General features: G+C 39.3%; 1 protein-coding gene across 7 annotated transcripts in view; it reads right to left on the reverse strand.

Moving 5' to 3' along the window:
* MON2 (MON2 homolog, regulator of endosome-to-Golgi trafficking) overlaps positions 1–19,455 on the reverse strand; it is a 171,524-nt gene that overhangs the window by 22,567 nt on the left and 129,502 nt on the right. For all 7 annotated transcript variants that reach the window (XM_030548859.1, XM_030548858.1, XM_030548857.1 and 4 more), the window contains 3 exons: positions 18,811–19,001; positions 2,328–2,388; positions 63–186 (listed from right to left, as the gene is read on the reverse strand). In XM_030548859.1, coding sequence (XP_030404719.1) covers positions 63–186; positions 2,328–2,388; positions 18,811–19,001 — 376 coding nt within the window. The remainder of the gene's footprint in view (positions 1–62; positions 187–2,327; positions 2,389–18,810; positions 19,002–19,455) is intronic.

Genomic DNA, 19,455 nt, shown 5'->3' on the forward strand with positions numbered 1-19,455 from the left:
ATTTGCCTTCCATACGATTTTTACACTGTTCTTATCTTTTGTTTATAATTCAGGTTACATACCCGTAAATGAGGATGACTGAGAATGTATTGAACCTTTATTAAGCATAGTCATTATCTGACCAACAAATTCCTTGGGAATAAAATTAGCATACGGCAGTATCTCTGTGCTGATGAGTTGCACCACCTAAAACAAATGAAATACATTTAAAATTTGTTTTCTAGGAAAAATTCAATGCTTAAAATTATAACTAACACTTAGAAGACATATCTACACTTAAAGAAATGGAACAAGATACAGGAAGTTATAGTCTGGATGCATTCATTAAATATAAGAAAATGTTCAAATAAAGTATGAATCGTCATGCTCAGTGAAACTTGAGAAGCAACATCTTTTATATTTATTATGCTTACTGCTGTAAAATTGCTAATACAGGATGTCTAAATTTTTCAAAAACAGGAGCTTAAAATTAGGCTTCTAAATTCATATTTTAGGCATCTGCCTGATCATCTGAAGGACAGATCACTCAACAGATCCCACTGAATTTTGAAAATCATTGCTGAAATGTTTACTTCAGACTGAATTTAGACAGTTTTGGAAAGGGACAAACTGACCTTCAGAACCAAACCTCCTCTTCCCCTCCCTACTCCATCTTAACTAGAAGATTAAGACAGTGTATTAACAAGACCAAGCAGAAGAATGTCTTTATAAGAGAAAGTCCTCTTTTGGCTTGATCCTGAGAGGAACTAACATGAGACAGTTAGGTCCCATGCACACCAGTAGGTCTGTTTTACTGCACACTAGATCTAAGTCAGTGACTCTCAACCTTTCCTGACTACTGTACCCCTTTTCAGGAGTCTGATTTGTCTTGCATACCCCCAAGTTCCACCTCACTTAAAAACATGCCTACAAAATCTGACAAAAACATATTTGTATCATAGCACACTATTACTGAAAAATTGTTTACTTTCTCATTTTTATCATATAATTATAAAATGAATCAATTAGAATATAAGTATTTTACTTGCATTTCAGTGTATAGTATATACAGCAGTATAAAACAGTCACTGTCTGTATGAAATTTTAGTTTGTACTGACGTTGCTAGTGCTTTTTAATTTAGCCTGTTATAAAACTAAACAAATAACTAAATGAGTTGATGTATCCTCTGGAAGACTTGTGTAGGTTGAGAACCACTGATCTAGGCCACTACAGGGAACTCTGCTTTCATTTTTAATCCTTAGTTCTGTACATCCTGGCTGCAGTCCCTGGGAGATAACTGAAAGCACTTAATTATCACTGCCCCTCAACCTAGAACTCCTATCTCAGCCCAGATGTGAAAGGTGACCAATCTCTCTTCCTTCAAATGTCTCTTTGTTCTCCAAGGCTTTTCCACTGTTAACCTAACCAAGTACTGTAATACACCCATTTAAACTGCAGTGCTGTCTGACAACCTGCCTGAGGTCATCAAGGGCATTATGTGTCTGAGTTGCTTCATCTGTCCATTCAGATTTAAAGTTCCTGGAGCAAGGATCATATCTTCCTGGTTTTTGTTTGTTTTTTTATATAGGTGAACACGATCACTGCTTAAATAATCATGATTACTGAATGTTTATCTCTTGACTAATCAAGAGTGTTGCTTCACTCTTAAGAAAGTGCAACATGAGGCATTCACTTTAGGTCAGGTTGTGAACATTTACTCTCAAATGGTAAGCAGTTGTGTGAGTAACAGTTCACAAATGGGAGTAAGGGGTTCACAGTGTGGTCCTCTATGAACATTTAATAAGGACTATTTATGAATACAGAAATAATTCTATTTAACAATTATGGGACAGATTGTGCCATTAAAGTATGATCTTGAGTATGGGATTGGATGGAGTTGCACCTTCTCAGAGAAAGCTTAGGAGACTTTTTAATTCAGAAAAGCAGGAGGCTTCAGTGAAATCTGGAGAATTGCAGCAGTTATGCCATCCCTTAGGAGGCTGTCACATGCATTCCCTCTATGCAGAACCAGATAATGCGTGGGAGATAGAGACATGTCCCACTTCCCTCCATTCCTTGGGGTTGTCCTGCACCCCAGCTGATCCCAACAAAGAACTCCTTGTGCATGACTTCCCACCCCTAAGCACACCCCAAAAGCCAGCCACAATCTGGACCCTGGTTTTAGCATCTTTTTTACTGATCAAAAAAGAAGTTGCAGCCAAGTTAGTAAAATTCAATATCAACCACAGTTTTCTCCAGATGTTAATTTATGACTGTTACCTATGAGTTTGAACATTCCAAGTTAGTTTATATATAAGGTAATACAAAAACACACTAGTCTCCTCACCTCAACATCAATACTCTCATTTCTCTGAAATTCTTGAATAGAAAGATTATCTGGAGGTATACTAAAAAGAAACATGAAAATATTATATTATATTTTTAAAGTGCATAGAATCTTCTGGAAATTGTAAAGAGAGAGAGAAAGCAGCATGCACGGTGTTAAAATAAAAAATATGTATATACATAAAGCTAGTACTGTATATGCCAGACTAATTAATATCTTAGAATACAAACCTTACAGCATATGAATAAATAAAACAACCTAAAAAGGACCGAGCAAAAAACATTGTATTAAAAAAAATAAGAAATCATAATAAAGTGTTACAAAAACAGTTGATTATTGACTTTAAATAGTAATCATTTGTCACTGACAGTATTGTTTTGATATGTGCTTTGTTTCATTAGCTATTGTGTGTGTCTGTAATCATCTGTATTAGTGTTTTAAAAAAACAGCACTTCAATTAAAAAAATCAGAAATTTGCAAAGATAAAGACTGTGGTACAAGAATAGTTTATCAGTGTATCAACAGGTTCCTCTTTGTTCATGTCATAATAGCAAATTTAAAATTGTCACTGTAAACCCTTTACACAGATTCCACAGAGACACTGCAGTGGATCAAACATATTTTACCATTGTTGCTTATCCTCTCTGGTCACAAGGTTATACGATTGTTGTCATTTTAATTTTTAAGCTTACCTTAAAAAGCACTTAATTTGAATTTTACTTGATTTTCCCACATGTCTACCAGATATCCGATTTTTGTTTTTGGTAGAATACTCTCCCATCTTTTTTAAAAAATAAAAAAAACCACATAATTTGAACTACCAAATGTTCATTTTCTCTCATTCCTGTTTAACAAGAGTGCATCCATCACTGAATTCTACTCCATAAAAATATTTGGGCTTGTTCCATATTTTAAATCACGCTGCTGACATGAAACTGAAGTATTGTGGGTGTTTCACAAACTACTAATTCTGAACAATTTCATGTTTTCTCCTTTACAATGTCACATCACTTTTGTAATGTATGTGCCCTTCATTTATGTGGCTAAGAGCGTCTGTCCAAGGGGAGTAGAGGGGGCAAGAGACATATCTGCCTTTAAGACTAAGCATGATAAGTTTATGGAGGGGATGGTATGATGGATAGCCTAATTTTGGCAATTAATTTGGCAACTGATCTTTGATTATCAGCAGGTAAGTATGTCCAGTGGTCTGTGATGGGATGTTAGATGGGACGGGATCTGAGTTACTACAGAGAATTCTTTCCTGGGTGCTGGCTGGTGAGTCTTGCCCACATGCTCAGGGTTTAACTGATCACCATATTTGGGGTCGGAAAGAATTTTCCTCCAGGGCAGATTGGCAGAGGCCCTGGAGGTTTTTCGCCTTCCTCTGCAGCATGGGGCACAGGTCACTTGCTGGAGAATTCTCTGCAGCTTGAGGTCTTCAAACCACAATCTGAGGACTTCAATAACTCAGACATAGGTTAGGGGTTTGTTATAGAAGTGGATGGGTGAGATTCTGTGGCCTGTGTTGTGCAGGAGGTCAGGCTAGATGATCATAATGGTCCCTTCTGACCTTAAAGTCTATGAGTCTGTAAGTTTCAAAACAGTTGGCATAGTCTTTTTGTCCTGTAGGTAGACAGCCAATCCTTATATTTGAGTTTACATTTTATATGTAATTTATTGTCTAGGGCAGAGGTTCTCAAATTGGGGGTCAGGACCCCTCAGGGGGTCATGAGATTATTACATGTGGGGGGGTCATGAGCTGTCAGCTGTTTTGCCGCCTGCATATATTTTAAAGTGTTTTTAATTTATAAAGGGGGTCGCACTTAGAGACTTGCTGTGTGAAAGGGGTCACCAGTACATAAGTTTGAGAACCATTGGTCTAGGGACTTCTATAGTTAAGTTTGCCTAACAATGTACATTATAAGAAACTGGTTTTAGTTGCTTATAACTTTGCCAAACAGTAAAAATGATGCAGCAATTTCTGAGGACAAAGTTAGGGGAAAATATGTTTTTTTTGCCAGTGTTAAAAAAATTCTTACAACCATTTTCACGGAGAAATTCCTGCATCTCCAGGCTTTAGAGTAGAGACTTGAAGATGGGCACAGAGGTCCCTTTGGGGTCAGAGTCATGTACTTTGCTTCTCCCATGAAAATTCATATGGCCAATTTATAACCCTATGCAAATGGCTATTTGCACATGCTCAGGGGAAGCCTCTCAGAATCTGGCAGCTAGATTCTCCAAACATTCTGTCTGCACTGAACATGTTCCAGTCCCACATACATCCTTTATGCCAACCACATTGTTCATACTTAATTCCACGGCTTCAGGACTTTCCCTGCAATTGCTCATCCTGTCTGCTGGGGGCCACTGTGATACCTGACACTAAAACTGAAAGGAAGGAGACTCTCTCTCCTTTGCTTTCAGTGCTTTCCATGCTAGCGGCCAAGCAGCAGTGAGGAGGAGGAGAAAGACACCTTACTTGAATGCAGAGGGATAAGGAGCAGAACGGACAGGTGTAGTTTGGAGGTGGATAAAAGTAAAGAAAGGCGGGCCATGTCCAAAAGGGGATAGGCTTGAGGGAGGAAAAACAACAGAAGGGTCGGTAACCACTATACTCCCCTCCAGAACACCCAAGTCCTAAAATTAATTTGCTGTCTAGAAAATTCTTGTAGAACCCACTTGCAAACTGTGTACCCTATCTCTAGCTAGTGACTGGTGTAAATTGAGGATAAAAGCCTACTACTTCTACCAGTTACTCCATTAGCTCAAGCGGTAAAGGCTGTGCTATGGATATAAAGATTCACAATGATGCAAACAGAAATTCTCTATTCCTGGTTTGTTTTAAAAAACAATTTAGACCACAGATCCCCAAACTGTGGGGCACCCCCTCCAAGATGGGTGTGGACAAACATTTGTGGGGGGCACAATGAGGCCCTGGCCAGCCCTCATCGGGAAAGAAGAGATCCTGCTCTGCCCCCAGCTCTGCTCCGGCTCTGCTCCCAGCCCCAGACTTGCCCTCAGTTGCAGCCCTGCTATGACTTCCGTTCCTAGCCCCACCCCAAGCTGTGGCCACAGTTTTGGCCCTTTACGCCATCTGCTCCCTGCTCCCGGCCCTGGCTCTCATGGGGGGCCTGACCACGAAAAGTTAAGGGACCACTGATCTAGATACTACAAACAATCGCTCTCTGCCTCACAGGAATAGTGTGAAGATAAATTAAATAATGTTTGTGAAACACTCAGATACTGCGGTAATCGGTTCCATAAAAAAAGGAATAAGAAAATTTAATGTTCTGTATTTGCTGCAAGTGTTGGTTGCTGTGCAGTAAGCCAGCCCAGGACCCACAAATACTGTATGCTGAGGGCATAAAGATATTGATTAGCCACCTGTTCAGTGAACGCTCTCTTCGTGTACACTGAATGGTGAAGGTGTCTATGCAAGAATTGTAGTGACGTAATTAAAAGTTGTATCACAATGCATACATATAGGGGAGGCTGAATTAAAGCTTGCATAGTCAACCTTAATTCTGGCATTTCCCCACTTTTGAATGCTTGACTTTTCAACCTCAGTGTTCTTTTGATGTGCTTTTGGTATGTTACATTCTATGTACACATGCACACACTTTTTCTGGTTTTGAATATTACTTCATATAATGCTTCCAAAAGAGTCTCTAAGAATTGTTATGAAGTAATACACCAGCATGCTACTCACAGCTCTGTTGGTGCAAATTAAAGTTTAACTTGAAAGAATAATATATTGACTCCTAAAAGTTCAGAATGATTTTGGCTTATTAGAAAAAACAATCTAGTTCTCTAAATTTCCATTATAAAGAAAGCAATACTTATTGCGTGGAAGATGTTATGTTCCATGACGGAGAAATTAATGTTTTATTTTTTCATTGGCCTGGGCTCTTTTGGCAACACCAACAACTGCTTAGCATACAACCTTGCACATAATTTTAGTTTCTCCTCTCCTACCTACGTTTCATTAAAAAAAAATTAAAAAAAAAATCTACCCACATCCAGCCCCACAGGTAGCTTACAAACCTACCCCAACTTAAGAGACAATAGGCTATTCAGGTAAAGTCACATATCCCAAGGCCAGAACACTGTGATCATCTAGTTTGATTTCCTGAATGACATAGACCAGAGGACTTGTCTGAATTAATTCCTGCTTCAAGGCCAATAGTTGTGGTTGAAGTAGAGTATATCTTTCAGAAAAACATTCAATCTTGATTTAATTTCCATTGATGGAAAATCCACTACAATTTGTGTTAATTGCACCTTCTTTCTAGTAGGAATTTGTCTAGCTTCAACTCCTAACCATTGGATGTTGTTGCACCTTTGTTTGATAAACTGAAGAACTCTCAATTATCAAATTTATGTTCCCCTTGTAGGAACTTACAGATTGTGATCAAATCACTCCTTCAACTTATTTTTGGTAAGCTAAATAGACTGAACTCTTTGAGTCTTTCACTGAAAGGCACATTGCCCAATCTTTTGATCACTCTTGTGTCTCTTCTCTTCTGTTGCATGTGTCACAAGTCAATATCTAGATTGTCCAGCATCTAACTGCTCCATCACTGAAAGCTCCAAAGTGTTGCAATCCAAATCTAATATTTTAATTTTGGAACTCCTCCACCGCATTTAACTATCTGCATCTCTGCCCTGCAGTCACACACTAAAGATTGAGCTAAGCCAAAATTTGGCACTATGGCGGGCTTGGCTTCTAAGTGCTTCTTTTAACCCTCTCCAACTTTTCAACAGCATTCCTGAAGTGTGGACACCAGAACTAGACCCGAGTGGTTACACCAGTGCCAAATACAGAGGTAATATAATCTCCCTACTCCTGTTCCCCTGTTTATACATGCAAGGTCACATTAGGCCTTTTAGCCTGAAATCTCATGTTCAGCTGATTACCCACCATGACCCCAAAGGCTTCTTCAGAGTCACTCCCTCCCTGGATTGAGTCCCCCATCCTGTAAGTATGGCCTACATTATTTGTTCCTAGATGAATGACACTACATTTGGCCATACTGAAACACATATGGTCTGCTTAAGCCCAGCTTATTAAGGGATCCAGGTCATTATCAGTGACCTGTCTTCTTCATTATGTACCAGTTAAAGAAATATGGGCTGGATGAATGGACTATAAGGTGGATAGAAAGCTGGCTAGATCGTCAGGCTCAAAGGGTAGTGATCAATGGCTTCATGTCTAGTTGGCAGCCAGTATCAAGCGGAGTGCCCCAAGGATTGGTCCTGGGGCCGGTTTGGTTCAGTATCTTCATTAATGATCTGGAGGATGGCGTGGACTGCACCCTCAGCAAGTCTGAAGATGACACTAAACTGGGACAAGTGGTAGACATGCTGGAGGGTAGGGACAGAATACAGAGAGACCTAGACAAATTAGAGGATTGGGCCAAAAGGAACCCAATGAGGTTCAACAAGTACAAATGCAGAGTCCTGCACTTAGGATGGAAGAATCCCATGCACTGCTACAGACTAGGGACCGAATGGCTAGGCAACAGTTCTGCAGAAAACGACCTAGGGGTTAGAGTGGACGAGGAGCTGGATATGAGTCGACAGTGTGCTCCTGTTGCCAAGAAGGATTTTGGGCTGTACAGTAGGGGCATTGCCAGCAGATCGAGGGACATGATCATTCCCCTCTATTCAACATTGGTGAGGCTTCATCTGGAATATTGTGTCCAGTTCTGATCCCCACACTACAGGAGGGATGTGGAAAAATTGGAAAAAATGATTAGGGGGCTGGAGCATATGACTTATGAGGAGAGGTTGAGGGAACTGGGATTTTTTACTCTGCAGAAGAGAAGAATGAGGGAGGATTTGATAGCTGCTTTCAACGATCTGAAAGGGGGTTCCAAAGAGGATGGATCTAGACTGTTCTCAGTGGCATCAGATGACAGAACAAGGAGTAATGGTCTCAAGTTGCTGTGGGGGAAGTATAGGTTGGATATTAGGAAAAACATTTTCACTAGGAGGGTGGTGAAGCACTGGAATGGGTTACCTAGGGAGGTGGTGGAATCTCCTTCCTTAGAGGTTTTTAAGGTCAGGCTTGACAAAGCCCTGGCTGGGATGATTTAGTTGAGGATTGGGTCCTGCTTTGAGCAGGGGGTTGGACTAGATGACCTCCTAAGGTCCCTTCCAATCCCGATATTCTGTGATTCTATGATCTACAAACTACCAGTAAAAGTTTAGTGTTTTCTTCCAGGTCACTCATAAAACTATTAAAAATAGTGCAGGGCCAAGAACCAATCCCTACAGGACTCTATTAGAAATATACTTGTCCAGTGATAACCCCCCCATTTACAATTATATTGTGAGACCTATTAGTCAGTCAGTTTTTAATCAATATAGTAAGTGCCATGTTGAATTGTATCGCACTGGTTTCTTAACCAAAACATTTTGTGGTATCAAGTCAAATGCCTACAGAAATCAAAGTATATTAAATCAATACTATTACCATTATCAACTAAACTTGTAATTTCATCAAAAATATTAATATAGTTTGAAAAGATCTGATTTCCATAAACCCATGTTGATTGACTTTAGTTACCCTCTTTTAATCTTTAAACTAAGTCCCATATTAGCCATTTTATTATTTTCCCCAGGATCAATGTCAAACTGGAAGTCCTATTATTATTTGGTGATCCCATTCATCTTTCTAAATGAATAATTTATTTAAAAAGAATAATTTCTTCCTGTCCTCTGCAACCTTCCCAGTGTTCTAAGCCTTACTAAAAATCAACATTAATGATTCAGAAGGTTCCTCAACCTTCTCTTTATAAACTGTTGGATGTAAGTTTTTCAGACTTGCTGATTTAGAAGTGTCTAACTTCAGTAGCTACTGTTGGAGTTAAAAGTATTTCCTCATCATGAACATCTTCTGATATGAATACATCATCTGACTTTTTTCCCATATACAGCACAGAAATGTTTACTGAATGCTTATGCTTTTACATTATTGACAGTTGTTCCATTAATGGATAATACCATTGCTGGGGTTCCTTTTATTCCTGTTATACTTAACCTTATTGTCCTTAACTTTGCTGGCCAGAGATTTCTCTTTGTGCTTATGCTTCTTCTAGTTATAGAAACGGGGAAGACAAATCATGGCAGCCAATCCAGCTGTTTGCCAAGAAGAGAAAGAGCAATTGAAGGAGCACAAAAAGGAATCCCGGATGCTTGATTCAAGGCTGAGAAATAAAGTAATGAACCAGGGAGCAGACTTAGTTTTAGTGTAGACACAGCCTAACTGATTACAAAATCATGATTAAGGGGCAAGATCAAAAGAAAACAGTTCAGTTTGCATCCACACAGCAACTTTTCTACCAACACAACTGTGCTTTCCATGGCAACACCTACTACCCTACTTAGATGGTCTAATATCAGTGGACTCTGAGAAAATCTGGGCAATTATCTATTCTATGCTATTGCAATTTTGCAAAGAAAGAAAGCCTGTACCACTGCCAGTTATTAGTTCAGTTTTAGTGGTGTTAGCAACAAAAGAAACCCTAAGTGTTTATAAACCAGCATTTGAAGTACCATGTTGATTAGAAGTACTATAAGGAGGCTTAGAAGAAACAAAGTTTAAAATGTTGGCTCCCACTATTACTAACACTAGTGAAGCTCAAAACAGTATTAACTACAGTGGAAACTTTTCAAAAAATGGTCTTAATATAGACAAGGTTATAACACCTCAGGGGGGCATAGAGGCCCAGAGGCCATGCACACAGCACCATGTGGGACAATGCACTCTGGGATATTTTACTAATCCGACACTACACTCTCACAAGGTATAGCAAATTTCAAGTTAAACCATGTAAGCATATGGATTTTACAATACTAAGAAGAGACAATCTTTAAGCAGGAATAGCTTCCAGACCTTAGCTAGAGTAGAGCTGGCGCTCCATTATATTATTATATGAAATTAGGAGAATGGGGAGAACAGGCTCTACACATCAGCAGCACAGCAGGGTCAGAGTGGTGTGAAGTGGTCCATTCATCTCAATGAGATGTTTGCAGCTGAAAGAAAATACCCAGTGGAGAATGCTGCCTGAAATAATAGCTCTGAGATGCGTGAATTGCTGCATTCATGACAGTGGGTGTTTCCATCCCTCCTCTCCAGTGTTAGAAAGAGTTTCTGATATGTGTCAAGCATACTCATTCTCAACTCCTCATCCCAGTCATCTCACAGCAGTTGGTTCTTTGTGCATGCCCTGAGCATGCCTGTTGCAAGCTCCCCATCCAGATCCTGGCTCACATGGAAAACGGCAGGGAGAAGGGCTCAGGCCCCCTTAGAGGAGAAAGGTACTCCAGATCCCATCTCATGTGATGGGAAGAGTAGGGAGAGGAACTCACACCCACCCAGAAAGGCAAATCTCCTCCAGAACCTACCTCACATGGTGCGGGTGTGAGTGTCTTCCATAGGTGAGCACAAGCCCTAGAGCTGCCAATTTTGGTTGGATATATTCCTGGAGAGTTCATCACAGGACATACCATATATACTCAATCATAAGCCGGTTTGTTTACAAGCTGCCCCCCCCGCCTCGGGATGGATAAGTCAAAATGAAAACTTTTTATAACTCACTCATAAGCCGACCCTATAATTCAGGGGTCAGAAAACTTTGGCTCCTAGGCCATCAGGATAAGCCACTGGTGGGCCAAGATCTTTTGTTTACTTTGAGTGTCTGCAGATATGGAGGTAAACCTAAATAAACAAAGTGTCCCAGTGCGCCAGCTGCTTACTCTGATGGGCCAGGGACAGCAATTGGTGGGGAAATTTTTTTGGGGGGGAACAACCGGGGCCACCCCCCCACATGACCCCACGCCTAGCCTGGGACCCTCACACTCTCCCCATCCCATCTCTTCCCACCTTATCCAAGGAAGGCCGGGGAGGATGTCTCTGACCTGGCTGGAGCTGCTCTGGCAGGTTGAGTGGCGTGGCCACAGCCAACTCCAGCGGGCCAGACCGGGTGATGTGGCTGCTTCGGAGGCTGGGGGGAGAGCAATGTGGCCAGAAGTGGAGAGACTCTGGCCCCTCCTTGCTCCCTCTGTTGCGGGGAGGGACTGTCTCTCACCTCTCCCTCTCTATACCTGTTCATAAGCTAACCCCCGTCTCTGGTGCTTTCCTTTTTTACTAAAAAATTAGGCTTAATCTTTAATGAAAGATTAATCTTTAATTCCTGGAGACTCCAGGCCAATCTTAAGAGTCGGCAACCCTAACAAGCCCCCCCTAGATCACAGCACACACACGAGAATGGGGAAGCAGGGGCTCAGACACCACAGGGAGCAGGGACCACTACAGAACCTGGCTCACATGAGGAGGGCTAGATATCCACAGAAAAGCAAGGCCCCCCATATCTCAGCTCTCATAATGGGGGGGGGCAGGAAGAGGGGCTCAGACTCCTCTAGAGGGGCAAGGGGGCTCCAGATCCCAGCACATACACAGAAAGGGAGAATGGCGGCTTACAGGTGCCCGTCCCTGTTCTCCCCAAGACCTGTTACTCAGCCCCATGTCCCCTTCTCAGTGTCCCACCTTCAATCCCCTCAATCTCTCTGACCTCCAGTACCACCCATCCCTCTCCCCAAAGCAGCGACAAACCCCTCATCTCTATTCCCTTCACATCCTAAAATGCCCCTCCCATGCCAGCAAGAATTCGCATCTTTATTTTATTTTTGATTATATCCCCCCCAAATAAAAACCCCTCACAGAGACAGATTTTAGCAGTACTTCCAGACTTTCCCAGATTTCAGCCTAAAGTAGGATTTAAACTGTCACTGGCTGGGTGAGTTCAGGATCTAAGTCTTACTGCTTATCCCCCAGCCAGAGCTATAATCCAGCTGCTGTGATAGCTTCCAGCTATAAATTCTCTCAGCCTCGTTCTCTGCATATGTTCAGTGTGATCTGCTTCGTGCTAGATCAGGGGTTTTCAAACTGGGGGTCAAGATCCCTCAGGGGGTCATGAGGTTATTACAAGGGGGTCGTGAGCTGTCAGCCTCGACCCCAAACCCCGCTTTGCCTCCAGCTTTTATAATGGCCTTAAATATATTTAAAAATGTTTTTAATTGATAAGGGGAGTTGCACTCAGAGGCTTGCTATGTGAAAGGGGTCACCAGTACAAAAGTTTGAGAACTACTGTGCTAGACCTTTACTCAAGAGCCTAACCAGAGAACCAAACTCTTTTGCTAGTAATGTTCTGAATTTTGTTATCCCCTCAGGGCTAGAGGGTCCCCACGCACTCTCTAGGAGTAACCACTGTGCCAGGATCAGAGTCGTGATTTGATCTCTACGTAAGTACATACACAAGAGAAGAGTAAAAAAGAGGACAGATATTTAGAAATTTGGTCACCATTTCGAGTATACTCAAAAGAGGACTTTCCATCCAAAAAGCCAGAATCTTTAAATATTGACCTGATTCTGAACCAGAAATGGACAATGTAGTATGTTAATATTTTATTGTAACTTTGCATTAATAAAAAGTTTTTCAAAAGCTATTTATTTCAAGGGGTTGTATCTCGGGAATCCACTGACCAAAAGACCCCAAATTTGGATCACTACCCATATCCCATGTGACATCAAATTTCAAGACAACCTGAGTAACCAGGTAGATTTTTTAGAGTACTAACAAGAGCTGTCCTTTAAACACAAAGGGCTTCTCAACTGCTGTACTAGTGCTCCACTATAATAGAATGGCAGCTGTTACAGGACAGATTCAAATAAACTTTTTCCTGCTTGCACTGTGCCAAAAGCATCACCGTTTATATATACTCATTCCTTATAAACTTCTTAACTGGGAGTTTATAAATTCACTGCAGTAAGAACTGCAGGATGAATCAGGTTTTTTTATTAAATGGATAAGACAACTTTTAACCCCCAAACTCTTCAGAAAAGATCACATCTTTCAGTACATATGACTTGTTGCAACAGCCAATTCAAATTTTATACTGTATAAGAAAAACTTTTCTTAGTCTTTGCAATAAAAATATTCTATAGCTGCACAGGTGGCTTTATAACCTACTTCCCTTTACTAATACTGTCAGTCGTGCAGTCATGAAGGAAGCATTTACTTCTATAGTATATCATACCCATTGTGTTCAAGAAATGAGTACTAAGAATATCTAACTGGCACTCCATCAAGGTCAAAGATAAAATCTAATAGGAAATCTAAGGATTTTATTGCAAATCTCTGGAAAGTTTCCTTCTGAATGACACATTATATAAACTTTACCACCTAACAAAAGAGAAAAGATTAAATTTAATACATCCTGCCATATTGGGGCACATTTTCTTGGCTACAGGTGAACTGAACAGTTTTAATATCAGTGTCAAAAATGTGATGAATTTCTGTTTGCTGTGTACGACTTGCCTTAGAAAAGTCTAGCACTGAAAGGCGCTGATTGGTGATACTACATCAAATGGATCGCCATGGTGGGCATCACAAATGGAAACTAAAACTAAATCCCAAAATGCCCTCAAAGCTGCTGCTTTGACTTTTTAAAAAATTCCCACTACGAATCCCTATTTCTAAAGTATACAAAAATCTCTGTCAGAGTTCTTCACACCACGCATAGCAATGTAAGCAAAATATGATTCAACCAACTGTGGTACGGTTTTATTTTAATTTTTATTTATTTATTTTTTAAACAGTATTCCCAATTGCCACTCATCTTTGAGGGAAAATAGTGTTGTATTAGGTTGTACTGACAGTTGATGAAGAAAGATTATTTAGGGGGAAAAAAGCATAGGAAGTGTACGGATAAGGGAATTAAGGTTTACACATTGGCCCTCTGAGTTCACTAAAAGGAGTATATGAATTGGAGAAACTTCTCTTGAACAATAAATAAATTAATCTCTTGAGTTTTAGGTTAACAAAACTGCTTGTGAGAACTATACATGAAGGAGTTGGAGGAGGGAAAGGGAATCTGAAACACCAAACTGGGACTCTATGGGCTTATTTGAGAAGGTGAAAAAAAAAAAGACTAATAAAAGATATGCTGACAAAAGTATTAACGAAGAAATGAGCAACAACAACAAAATCTTACATGTGTCTATACTTTAATGCTAGAAGAATAAGTAGTAAGCAGGCTGAGCTAGAAGTTTTCATTATTGAAAAAAATTATGATTTAGCTGGCTTTACAAAGATATGGGATATGACACAACTTGATCAATGCAGAAGAATAAAATTTCTACTGCAAATACTAAGAAGGAAAAAAAGAAGGCAGAGTAGTCGGGCATACCAAAAATACATACACAGAAATATGGAGGAATGAACAGCAAAAAAAACAAACCAACCCTATGTGAAATGAGAGATACACAGTATAACCTCAGAGTTACAAACACTAGAATTAAAATCTGGCTGGTCAACCACACACCTCATTTGGAACTGGAAGTATGCAATCAGGCAGCAGCAGAGACAAAAAAAATATGGTACCGTGTTAAATGTACACTACTAAAAAAGTAAACTTTCTGTGCTTGTTTCATTTAAATTAAGATGGTTAAAAGCAACATTTTTCTTCTGCATAGTAAAGTTTCAAAGCTGTATTAAGTCAATGTTCAATTATAAACTTTTGAAAGAACCACCATAATGTTATGTTCAGAGTTATGAACAACCTCCCTTCCCAAGGTGTTTGTAACTCTGAGGTTCTACTATACATCACCACCTAAATCAGTGAGTAAGGTAGAAGAGGCATTCATGGAGCATGTATACTATAGTTTTGTTGTCACTCTGCGAGGGTTAGAGATCTGGAGTGTGTCACTGGGATTCAAAAGCGTTCCAAAGATCAGCTGGCTACTGCAGCATACCAAAAGCAGATGTTACGACTTATTAGACTCAGCAGAAGAGTATCTTTTCTGATTCCCAAAGGCATATGCTGTCATAGTTCAGAAAACTAAATCAAAACTACTCCTACTTAACTATGATTGCATCAAATAAGTATCAACGTCCATGAAAAAGAACCCACTGTCAAGCAATAACATAACAAAGACATTTCACTAACAGTCACTAAGAGGACTAGCTTGCGCAAAAATGATAAGGCCTAAACATTAATTATCTCTGAAAAGCATCTTTTTGCTATTTCTCCCTGAAGCTTAAAGATTCACACATGCCTTAAGAGTCAAAAAATAACAGGTAGTAGCCAACTACTGCAACACTGACTAGATTGCTTTCCGAAAATACACTTGTTTCAGATACCAGTGTGTTTGACGTATAGATTTTCTACCAAATACATCTTTCTTTGTTGAAAGAATGACAAAGCTAAGAAAAAACTGGCAAGACCATGAAATAAAATGTTCAAAGAACTGAATACTATAATTAACCATTATTTTAAACAGGACAAATTTAATTTAACACAAATAGAATCTGCATAAAGTTACAACATTTAAAAAAATGCATAGTACTATAGGAGCCAGATTCTTTGGTCTGCCAAGTCTACTTCTGCACTTCTCTCATAGTAATGCAAAGATGACTTAAAGTGGCCCAAGATAATCAGTGGAGAATCCCTCGTGTGTGGGAACTCTCCACCAGTGAAGGCAGTTCTTCTACCTCCCTGGCCAGTCATCTCCCTCACTTGGTACAAAAGGAGAGGTAGATGTCAGCAGCATTTGGGGGGAAGTGGAGGGAGTGAGGGTGAGACAGAGTAAGAGAAGACCTCTGCAATGCTTGATCCTCTGCTGGATAATGGCACAAGTCAGACATGCTCCTCTGCACTTCTAACTTGTGTTAAGGTTTTGGATCAGGGAGCTGATGTCAGTTCCCTCATGCTACCCCACATCACTGCTTCAGAGCAGAATTTGGGGAGGATGGAGAACTTGCCCTTACAGAATACAGCTATGCAGCTTAAGCTCCAGTACCAGGTTTTAGGAAAGTATTTAGATAGTTGAGAAGAGGCTTACATTTCAAGTCTTCTATTGGTAGTGATATATTCCAAAAGCAAACCTGAGAAGATGATAGTGACAGCCAACTATGGGGATGTACACACAGTATACTCAGAAACTATTTTCCAATGCGATATATATGACCTGGTGACCAGGACGTATCTGGAACTTCATCATATTCATTGATCTGATTCACTTCCTGACATCTAACAGAGCTAGACCTTCATACTTTACTTTTCACGATAAATAATATGGACTATCCACCTAAGAATATTTCTGCTTCTGGCACTGTTTCTAACAGAAATTCCTTCTACCATGACCCCATTTAGTGATGTCTGCGGATGTCAGAGGATAAAGAGCAGAGGAGGTGGAGAATGTAACATCAAGATGTCTCTCTCTTGTTCACTAGCTCCAGTACTCATGCTGACAACAAATGGTATTCACTGTCCAAAAAAATGAGTCACTGTCTCCCAGAAGATTTCTGGGTGCAAAACAGATCCTTATGAATTTATGCTGTATATTTTGATTTACAGGAGGATGTGATTACAGTTTCAAGACTGATCTCTAGAAATGGACTCTAGGAAGAGTATTTTCTAACAACACTGCAAGGAAGTATGAAAGAAATATCTGTTTAAGTAAAATTTAAATTCATTCTCTGTCTTGACGGTTGTGAGCAAGGAATATTTGGATTTTTTTTTTTTTTTTTGCAGTATTACCTATCGCTGAAGAACAGATCTCCAGTGAACTATGGGGTTGCAAGAATCAATGATTTTGAGGTAAATTAATCACAATATGGAAGCTCTAGCAAAACATGTAGTAACTAAGGAAGTTCTTAGGGTAACTGAGGATGCCTCAGGTCTTGGGAATGATTTCTATCTTCCATTTATAAGAGCATAAAAAGAGAAGATCAGAGACAGAAGGAGCTAAATCATGGAGGACCCTGAAGGTGAGAATGAATTGCCCATATTTGATTCACAGAGCAATATGTTGACAGGAAAGAAATTTTAAGAGGGGCTGATTATGTTCACAGCACTGATCAAAATAGATTTAACACAGTAAGTTTTGGACTTATCTGTTTATGCACTCAGGAATGCACAAATTAAAAGTGTGATATTCCAGTACCTTTCTTGAACTGGTCATCCTTTCTGCTTGGAGTTTTTGAGTAATTTATCAAGTTTGTTTTAACCTTGCTCTTTCATTTTTTTACAATTAATATGTATTCCCCAAGGTAGCATTCCACGTAAATGTACTTTCTTTCACCCAGTCCTCTCCCATAATCTCACCGGATTCAGTTTATTAAGAGAGAGTTTTTGTTAGGTTTATTGTAAGCCAAAATAAACTGATTGTTTCAGGCTGACTCAAATTACTTACCCCAGGAATGAGTCCCACCAGAGATAGCAGAAGGAGATGCAACCATACAAGTAATTTAAACCATGTTTTCTCAACAACAGACAACCCAATAATTTAGTGTCAAAACAAATTAAAATCTTGATTGACAATATAAGTACCTTTAATCTTTCTGGAAAAACATTAAAAGAATGTTTCAAGTCCATCTTATTTAACAAAATTTCTCTGAAATGGACATAGACCTAGGAAGCATAGTAGCAAGATAATTATCTTGTGACCCTATTAATGGAAGCCCAAAATCACCCATTACGGCACTAAAGGATGAGAGTCAAACATGGAATTTTGTTCCTCTAGCTCTACTTATGGCTAACTGCTGTTGATAATCATCATTAAAGATGGCTGTAGAAGGAAGGAGGGAGCGTCATGCTTTTCATGAGCTGTCATTTTACATAGAACTATTCTACTCTTTTATCAGTAAATCTGCTGCTGAAATCACCTTTGCAACACTTGCTTTTGACAGATAATTATACAGATATAAAATATTCCATTCCGGATTATAAATATTATATTCTAGATTTTCAACAAATCATTAACAAAATTAAGTATACTTTGCAGCTATTTTATTAATTTCAGATCTAAAGAAAAAGCCATGAACACTAAAGGTTTTCAAGTGAAAAGCATGCAGTACAAATTTTAATATTCATAACTCATGAAGAGTGTAGAAAAAAAGCATCACAATGGAACTCTTACCAAAAAAAAAAAAAAAAAAAAAAAAAAAAAAATCATACAGTAACATGACGTTCACATTAACAACAAAAAGTCATTGAGTTCTAATAAAGTGGAAAAATCCACAAGGTCTGAATACACGTTAATAATTCTGCATGAGGACTAAGTTTCCACTGAGGTTTGCATGAAGATCAATGGGCAAATACGAAAAGTTGTACCCTGTCTTTCAAACTCAGTTTAGTTTAGAATTACAAGTAATACTAATGTCTGAACTCCCTTTTTTCCAAACAAAAGACGTTGGTTATTTTTTTTAAAATAAATTCTTTAACTTGTATATTTGTTCTTTAAAACACTTCCACCTAGCAAAAATATGATTAAATATAAGACTTTTCACTGGAGTGCATGTTTTGTGTGCACACACACCAAATTATATATTATCTACCATAAAGACCAGTTTAGTAAAATAGTAAGACATTTATAAACATTTTTTCACAACTTTATTTTTAAAGCTGCATGTACCTTTTGGTGAATAAAAAGTCTTCAAGTGTGTTGGCTAGTTCTGGCCACATACTGTCAAATTTTCCAGAAGAGGCATGCTGCCTTGCAACTGGCAGTCCAATAGAAAGAACTTTAAGAAGAGAAGATACTGCTAGTTTCCATGTGCTTTCAGAGGGGCAGGCGTACTTTAGGCTCAGAGGTATCCTCTGTGTCTGTGAAAAGAAAGTTTAAATAAGCTTTATACTTTCTTGAAGAAATGTAAGAGCCAGACACATCTATGGTAAAGAAAATCTCCACCAGAGATCTCTAAAGATATGTTACTCACACACACACACACACACACACACACACACACACACACACACACACACACACACACACACACACACACACACACACACACACACACACACACACACACTCTACATTTCCCTCCATGTTCTGGTGGGACTTGGGATGCTCTCTTCTAAATATGATTATTAGATTACTAATTGTATGCCAGCTGGCTCAAGCACAGATTTGATTAACCAAATTCAAGGTTAGAAGCGTTAAAGAGTTAATCCATTAGCAATTACATTGGAAAATTACCTGCTAATTTTCTTTTTCTAGACTACATCTATCATCTCTGCTAATCCTGACAAATTGGTTCCTGTTCCCTCTGCAAAT

Source organism: Gopherus evgoodei, chromosome 1 (assembly GCF_007399415.2).
Source record: "Gopherus evgoodei ecotype Sinaloan lineage chromosome 1, rGopEvg1_v1.p, whole genome shotgun sequence".
Lineage (NCBI taxonomy): Eukaryota > Metazoa > Chordata > Testudines > Testudinidae > Gopherus > Gopherus evgoodei.